This window comes from Anneissia japonica, unplaced genomic scaffold, assembly GCF_011630105.1.
Source record: "Anneissia japonica isolate Jap-2015-1 unplaced genomic scaffold, ASM1163010v1 scaffold4988_len2956909_cov206, whole genome shotgun sequence".
In the NCBI taxonomy this organism is placed as follows: domain Eukaryota; kingdom Metazoa; phylum Echinodermata; class Crinoidea; order Comatulida; family Comatulidae; genus Anneissia; species Anneissia japonica.
The window spans coordinates 449538-459110 of record NW_022696345.1 but is presented as its reverse complement, the minus strand read 5'-3'; the positions used below and the strand labels follow the sequence as shown (position 1 = coordinate 459110).

General features: G+C 36.6%; 1 protein-coding gene across 1 annotated transcript in view; it reads left to right on the top strand.

Annotated features, from left to right (window-relative positions):
- Positions 1-3077: 3077 nt before the first annotated feature.
- LOC117101787 (protein Wnt-4-like) overlaps positions 3078-9573 on the top strand; it is a 44901-nt gene continuing 38405 nt past the window's right edge. Inside the window, exons 1-2 of the mRNA XM_033241860.1 lie at positions 3078-3347; positions 7681-8807. Of these exons, the coding sequence (XP_033097751.1) occupies positions 8701-8807 (107 nt within the window). The 5' untranslated portion in view covers positions 3078-3347; positions 7681-8700. The remainder of the gene's footprint in view (positions 3348-7680; positions 8808-9573) is intronic.

Sequence of the window (9573 nt, the reverse complement as noted above, 5' to 3'; positions counted from 1 at the left end):
TGTTTGTATGCTGTGGAGTGACGGAACCGTTCATTATTTATAAAGGGGTGTTTATATAAACTTTATAGCGCCCATAATAGTAGGACAATAGAGGGGGTATATCAGGTAGAGGTACCGTTTTTGTTACAGATCGTCTTGAACCAGTTGGTTCTGACCTCCGCACTTCCCAGATTCAATCTTGAGGAGGAAGTGAGTGATAGGGGATGGCTGAACTACTGGCTAGAATGTAGTTTATAGCGCCATATCCATCTAACATAAGATGCTCTGGCTTGATACTTGTGGACTAGGAACTCGATCAATGACTTTCTTCACCCCTAAGGGTCTCTTCGTGTATAGTGCTACACGGTAACCCGGTACCAGCAACTCTCGTAGTCCACCACAGGGTCTGTCCAGTCCAGTACACCAGGGTATCCCCTCTACTCGTCTCGAAGGATGTACTGGGTTCTTTATAGTGCACACGAGCCATTGTATAGGCCTACACCGGGCCTACGGTTTATAGTCTTTATCCGAAAAGAAATGTTCTACCACCAGAACCATAGGCGAGTGTACGGAGTGTGCCGTTCGAACCAGCGCCGACTGTAGCTTGCGGCTCCCCTGCTAACCACTCGGCCATTAAATCGATCAATCAATCAAATCAACCAATCAATTATCATCATTATCCGTATCCGTCAATCAAACAATCATTGATCCGCCCGGCATCCGACGGTCAATGAATAAACGAATAAATGAATGAATGAACGAATGAATGAACGAACGAATGAATGATAATGAATGAATGAATGAATGAACGAACGAACAAACGAATGAATGAATGGACAAACGGACCAACGAATGAATGAATAAATCAGTCAATGAATTAATCAATAAATCAATCAATTGAGCGACCTACCGACCACCGACCAACCGACTGACCAACCAACCGATCGATCGATCGATCCACCAACCAACCAACCACCAACCCATCAACTTACCAACCAACCAACCAACCAACCAGCTAAACAACCAACCAGCCAGCCGACCAACCAGCCAACCAACCAACCAACCAACCAACCAACCAGGCAGCCAGCCAGCCAACCAACCAACCAACCAACCAATCACTCACTCACTCACGCACTCACTCACGCACTCACTCACTCACTCACTCACTCACTCACTCTCTCACTCACTCACTCACTCACTCACTCACTCACTCACTCACTCACTCACTCACTCACTCAATCAATCAATCGATTGATCGATCGATCAATCAATCAATCAATCAATCAATCAATAAATCAATCAATCAATCAAATTAATCAATCAACCAATCAACCAATCAAATCAATCATTTAATCAGTCTCTCAAGCAAGTAACCAACCAACCAACCAACCAATCAATCAATCAATCAATCAAACTGTCAATGAAACAATCATTAAAAGCGAGAAAGAAATCAACAAATTGACCCATCAAAATCAATCGACCATTAATTTAATCAATCATTCAATTAACTAATCAAACAATCAATCAATCAAACTTGAGTTACCTTATTTGAATATTTAATACGTTTCTGAATTTACTGAATTTAAGATCGTACCCTATGGTCTGAGAATCTATATACATGAGTTTCTCCAAAAGTGTACTTATTTATTTATCTATATTCTTGGCAGAAGGTACATCTCTAACATGATTTCTTAATCAAACATAACTTTTTAACACACTACAAGTTGGATTTACCTTCTGCCACTAAAGGGAAAATGTATGCACGTCAAGTTTAATGTAGGCTTTACATAAGCTCTGTCCGAACTGTCGGTTGCTGTGTTTCAAACCAGCGGACTTGAGTGAGGTGCCCGTATGGGCATGATGGTGCCAATTACACCCCAATTACATCGAAATTTTATAGTGTGGAAGAGCTTAAAGTATTGTAGTATGAACAAACAAATAAATAATAGACTTCCACCTTCAATTAACCGATAGTTTCTGCATATAATATATCTCTCGTATTCATTTGACGGTCCTTGGATCAGTGATCAGCCCAATTAGTCACGCTGTCTGGCCTGTCTCTTTTATTCAAAAAACACATTGTAATCGCAGCCTTACAACTGAATTGCACGATAATATTAAAATAAAAAAAAGTTTTTTATTAAATTACAAAAAAACATTACATTTTTGTACAAATATATCTAAAAATTTTAACCGAATATTTAAAATACATCAAACATTAAAAAGTTAAAAACCTTAAAATTAACAGAAAATCCGTTTATTCTATACTGCCTTGCCTGTAAGACTACGATGGTTGTTCTGTGACGTTATCAATCAATCAATTCAATCAAATATAATTTTGTTTACGGAGAGTAAACAATTATCATTATAGAGGGCTCACTTTAGTTTTACTCTTTTGCGAGCAAAAGTTCACTCTGTTTTCGTTTCAGTTTTTCTGTACTCGCTTTTCATCTGAGGCACCAACTATGTAGTCTGTGGCGGAGGCGTTACGAAAGGTAGTGGGTGGGGAAGGAAGAGAGGCACTTTCCCCCAGATAATTTTCTTTCCCCATAAAACCTCACTTGCCCACATTCACCGACCCCGATTTCAGGTGCTGGCTGCGCCACTGTATATAGTGGTGCGTCGAAACGAATTTAAAACATGTTTTCATTATGTTATTGAAAACAAGATGAGACCATTTATAAATCACTGAGTTAAACTGAAATAAACTTGTGGCGCTTATGAGTTGATGCATTTGAATGACAGGTTATAGGCCTACTTTGGGATTTTATAGTGTCAATAATTTATGTGTTAATTGTTCAGAAATCACATCATTATCAAGTGATGCTTCTCCGCGAGTCCATGCCCATTCAGGTAGGTGTCTGTCTCACTCGTGAGTTCGTCTATCTCGTGTCTATTACCATGAATAACATGAAAAGCTAACAATTTAATTTCGAGAGGGTTATGAGGTGAAATCGAACGAAGACTACACGCTCCCGACCCGTAGGCAGCAAGTCCAGGCTAACTGTGTTAGGTTATCGAAACGACCACCACTTATGACAAGTAGCAAATACAAATTATCAATACGTCATTGGATTAAATATGGATTGGCAGGTCGGTAGAGTGTTTTATCAGTGTATGAGTGGAGAAGGAAGGTGTCCAGAGATAAGGGAGAATGACGAAATGAAGATGGGCAAGTATGTTATCCACAGAGTTATGTAGAATTGTTCGAGTCGAGCATCAATCATTCGTCGCTTTGCTCCAGGATGATCACTACCCCTCCGTTAAATTCTAGACAAGGCTGATAAATAATAACGTAACGAAGGATTCTTGTTTAACCTTGATCAACGTGTTCACACACCTGGAAGACCATTCAATTGTTTCAATGGGTAAGTGTTTTGCGATAATGGCGAATTCGTCAGCTAATTGTATCTGAAGTGTTTTCTTCTTGAAACTTGCTTGTCGCTTGTCGTAAATTCTATTTGAAGTATACGCACATTGGTATACCGGGTAAAAACGTCAGTATCATAAGCTCATTATTCTGTATTGTTGCCATACTATCCCGCTAATATTAATAATGTTCTGTGTAAGGCTAATTCCCTTTATTAACTAATTATTTGTACATAAGCATTAGGCTCCATTGAGCACGAGCCATAGCTTATGCCTAATGGACGTTTCCAATGGGTACTTGGTTGGCTTAGGTGTCCTAACCCTTATTTCAAACTGCAATTAATGAGTTGGATAGGAGGGGATTTTACATGTACATATCACCACCTCACGCTTTCTCATTTGCTTTGCTGAAACCCTAAAATTGAAAGAGTAGAAGGTTCTAGGCCAGATGGTCGAAATCCAGTTTGCCGAATACCAGATTGCCGAGACCACTTTGCCGAATCCAAGTTTGCCGAGTGCCATTTTGCCGACTCAAAAGCAATAAATCCCAGATGGCCGAAACAAAGTTTGCCGAACCTACTTACTCTTCTAGATGTGTATAAGAGACAGGTATATATATATATATATATAACGGTATATAAAAGAATATTCACTCATAAAACTTAATTAAACCATTAACGTAGATTTATGACCAAGGAACCAACGGATCTCATCACATCTTCTAGCTTCTAGCCTTAGTAGAATCTCAGGTAAATTTGAAATTGCACTAACTACTTTTTTATGATTGTTAAGTCTGAGTTTACATTCGGTTTTGCCCACATTATTGCCGCTATTACTTTTTGTTCAAAATATTAGTGTGCTGCGCTTTTGTACCGTGGTGACGACACAATTCGGCAAACTAAGTTCGGCAAACCGGGTTTCGCCCAATTGGAATTTCATTTTTTTGGTGAACTGGATTCGGCAATCTGGGTTTTGGCAAAGTGGATTTCGACCAACTGGTTGGATACATATTGGTTTGCTCACAAAAGCAGCTTTAAGCAATAAACGCCCCGGGGCGTTTATTGTTGATAAGGGTGTTTTAGGGTAAAATGGATAGGCCTACGTAATACTACAACATATTATCTTCAAAATATGTTAATATTGCGTGATACAGCTTAATTTCTTTTATTGTTTATTTTATTACAACTTTATTTTAAGAGGGTAACCCTTCCAGTTGAGCCCGAATGCCAGCTGATATCCAGGGGCCCTCTTTAAAATGACAATAATAAAAGTATACTTAATCTACCGATATAATATAAAAGTACCACAATAAAATATATCTTATTGACCCAACCAGGTTAGAAAATAAATGTATGAATGATTCTACTGGAGTAGAACATTAATAGAATGTGTTGAAAATGATGTTGCTTCCATTAGATTTGGTTACAGTCATTTACATGGCGTTTATTTGAGGGAAAAATAATTGGCGTTTATTCGAGAGAGGAGTTTATTCCAAAGTGGAAAAGGCCAATTCATTTTTGTTTGCTTGCGTAATTAAATGTTTGTGTACATAGGTCGGGTGCTCAAATTAAACCTGCTATGATCGTTGGTCCCAAAAATGGCTTCGCCCGTGCACCCCGGCGGGGGCCCTGACGACCCCTGTTCCCCCAGTCAACTGGTGTAGTCACTCATCACATTTCAAATCTCTCAGGTTGTTAACCATAGCAATTTACGTAGGCCTATATGCGAACCAGGACGTACACTTAGGAAGTGATTAATTAATCGTTATTATAATATTGATTCCTGATCGCCGTGTATGTAACTAGGTAAACGTTATTTATTACTTTATTAGGCTTTTGATCTACTATCTGATAGCTATTTATAAGTATTATTAATTGAACATTTTTAAATAGAGATTCATTATTTAATTTATAATTTTTTTAAAAAGAAATGATTACAATACCAAGGACGTCCGCTATGACATTATTTAAATTGACCTACGAAATTATTCAAGTGTTTATGTACTTTGAAATCAAGTGATACAGATTGCCGTGTACAGTACAGTAAACGCGTCCAACATTTTAACTGACGACAGGGCGCCCTCTATGCCTATCCGTCTGGAAATACATGACATACTCTATTTGATAAATGACTTAACTTTGTTATGTTTCTTTATCAATGTTATTGATATGGCATGTATACTAATAAAAAAAACAATTTCAATGAAGATCATTATCATTCCCGCATATCTCGGAAATATCACGTGGCGCCCTCTATGTCCATTGTGACAAACATAAGTGAATTTGACCACAAAATTAGTCTCATGGCTGGGAAACCAGACAAATAGTTAGTTGAGCATAAAACATTAAAAGCTTGAGTGACGTTCCTAAAATTCTAAGGTGAGCATTTGAAGTTACGAGATAAACTAACCTGTACAAAATTATAATAAGGCATAAGTACGGAGTCACACACGGAGAACACTTTTATAGAAAGAAAATTAACTTACTTAGTACCGTAACTATCATAAAATATTGAAGTATCAAATTGTTATAAAAAAAAACATTAAAATCAAAATTTGGTAAAAAAAATAATACATATATATATATATATATCAATGTACATATATACATATCCATTTTCTTTGTAGCAACAGTGAGGTCGCGTACATTATTACCGTATATGAGAACGCGCAGCCAATGACAAGGCGTTGATCAGATGGATTTTATTACACATGCGCACTCTAGTGGATTGAAGTTCCCTGGCACTGTATTGCATTGTGTGAAAACTTTTTTACCTAATTTTAGAGTTCACTGAACATCAAAAGGGCCGCTGATTACGTAAATATACCGGTACATTGTCCCATTGGCAGGAGGTGAACAAGTAAATAAGATTTTCACTTCAATTCGCTAGAAAAGCTCAAAAGTTGTAAACAGATTTCGGTAAATCTATTAAATTATTTATATGACTGACTTTTAATTCAATCTTATTCAAACTGTAAGTTTTGTGTATACTTGTCCTCTGGAACTGTTGATACCGTAATGATAATATTTACTTTGAAAACAATGCTACGGTACGTATTTATGTTTCGAAATAATCTTGCTATTGTATTGTTAATTATTTATGTCTGACTTCAATATAATTCAGAAGTAGAATTAATATTTGAATTTGTGGTATAAAACTATATATAATTATATAATTACACATTCTCTTAATTTTTAATTGCTGGAAATTAGTTAATATAATAAAAGAATAAAAAGAATTTTATAATATGAAATATTAAAAAATGTAAATAATAAATTAATATGTGTTCTTACATCGTCATTGTCTGATATCAATCAATTGTTTGTTGATGTAATTTATTGTAGCGCTTTTTATACCTAAAAGTCTCGATGCGTGTTCGTAGTTTAACTTTCTTCTCTCCTAATGGTTCATTTCATGGTAACTTAGCTACCTGGAAGGAGGATGCCGGTTACCCCGCCTGTCCACTGCAAGGGTGTATGAACCATGAAGGGGCCAACCCCTAGTCGTCTAAAAACTCATTCCATGGTGTATTAGGTACTATATAGTGCACATGAGCCAATTACGTATAAGTCTATTCCGGGAACACTAGTTCCATCAGAGAGCGGCGGCCCTGCCTTTCTGCTCTACCATAACCGGTACTGTATCTTACTCATGACCAATGAAAATCGAAACTTGCTTTTTGATCATCAGAGATGTAGTGGTAGAAACTATTATTAAATTATTACCCATGAAATGGTTCCTGTCTTTTGGGATATAAATAAAACAAATCCACAGGTAGGCCTATTATGCCTATAGGCCTATTAGCTTCTATTCACGTACTAGTTCAGTGCTTATCTAGGATAGTGTAGTTTACAGTAATTGAACTACACATAATATAGGCCCGCTATGAATATTATAGGCCTACTTTGAGATATGTTTCTTTACTGTATCACCTGCAATCCACTAAATTTAACATCAGTATGATAACATAACTTATTAGACTGACATTGCTTCCCATTTGCACGTAATATATTAATAAGTACGGTACCAGTTTATAATATCAAATTTCATTATATTAAAGTTGATAAGCAAATGCATGTATAGGTCTTAACATTTAATGATATAGGCCAATTATTTACAACTGTAAAGTTATATACCATAGTTTAGGCCTACGTCGAATGAGGGTGAAGACACGGATCTTCTTTGATTTACTCCATCATGCCGATTGTCTATATATCCTGTTCTTTAATTAGTTCTCGTTTTGAATTAACAAATTCATTTCCGATTCGTTAAATACTTTTCGTTTGTGTGGCATCCCGACGTCAACTAGTTTTTTTTTCTTCTTTTCATTAGGACATTCTCCTGATGAACTATGCATGTGATGAAGAACAACCGTATATCCTTACGCATCTCCATTGTCCACGAAATAATAGACTTTTTAAACTGCAGTACAATTGTGGACCATAATCCAATCATAAGGCGTGGTTGTAGAGTGTCTCTTGGCTAATGATACCCTTATTGGGTCTTTATTCTCGGGTGCGTTATTGTTCAGAATGAACAATCTTCACTCTTTCAAGTCGCCGAATCATCAAAGAGGGACGGCCTAGGACAAGAAAATCTAGGATCGATTTGTCATCTAGATCTTGAATAGACAATGGAGCGGTCTTAAAGTTCCATGTTCAGACAAATCGGTTGATTTAACTTTTACTTTCAGAAAACAAGTCCGCTTAAGAAAAACATCGATTGATACAATAGCCGATTGAAAAGAAACAGATCTTGAACAAACTCTGCTTTTGACTTTTTTATATAGATTGATTGACTTATTAAGTAACTAAAGCAGACGATACGGCCTTCCGGGAGGTAATCTGTTGGATTCCGAGTTGTTCTTTTACTGCCGCTACTGGTTGTAAATTCCCTGCGACTTTTACGAGTTCCCATGATGCCTTGCGAATTGGTTAAAGAGCTAGGCTTAGATCATCACAGGAGCGATAGTCCTTCACACATGAAGAGACTTACAAACGGTTCACTGCTTGGAACATCGCAGGACTCTAATAGCACGAAACTCCGACGCCAGCCATAGAAAAAGAAAAAAAATAAACTTGAAAGAGGAACCAAACTACTTAAAAAATAACGACTTGAGGATTAATTATTTTGGAACATACGATATTTTAGAATTCAATCGTTTCATTGATTACACGAGGGATATTCAAAGGTATTGCAGCAAGAAAGGTTGGAACTTCGCAGCCAGGGGAAACGTAAAGGGGATAAACTGTTTTATTTATTTCAGTCTCATAAATGTACCCTGAGTTTGTCGTGCATAGCTGACACATACAGCACGGAATCCGTGTTTTCCTTTTTTTTTTAATAGTGAAAATGTGGAGGTTGTCTGACACAATGCCGTGGAGATACTATACGGAATATTTTCTTTTGCTCTTTTCCCTCGTGTATTTTTTTGTAGGATGTAACACAAGCGCTTGGCTGTAAGTAAATTCATTTTTTTGAAATCAATAAATAATGTTGTTATACTGTATTTTTAATAAGAGAATGGTAACAGAATGCTAAAGTCGCCCTTGATACAATTATAAAATTATAGTCAATAGTATGTACATAAGCTTCCGTCAGGAAGAAATCGAATGTTTTTGCCAAACTTTGACGTGTTATGTATTCCGTATCTCATTATGTAACTTGTCGCGTTCAGTGCTCGGCTGTTTCTGCATTCTACTTCATCTCCCCATTTTTACAACTATTTATTCACTCTGTCTTTACATCCATAATCGGGGATGGTGGGGGGGGGGGGAGATTGTGAGTATCGTCATGGAAACAAACACTGATTACGACGTCATCATTAATATTAATTGTTATGATGATTAAAGATGTGTTGGCACAATAATAATGATCGTAAATATTATATTCCTACATGCTAGTAGTCGTTTTAACTACTATTACCAACGCTGAGCTTTCTAACTAGTTGGTATCTGTAGTGATGTAGGCTGGAAAAGGAATATAGTCGGCAATATGCTTCATTACCGTATTATTCAATCTTTGTTAAACAATTAACATCTATACCTCACATGCATGCATTTATTTTTTGATAAACGGGCCACACATTTCTTCCTCTTAACAAATACTTATTTATAAAATCAGGTTACATTCATATAGGCTTATATATAATTGTTTATACGTCATTATATATGGGCCTATATACATATACGTATATATTTATATAGGCGTATATATATGCCTATG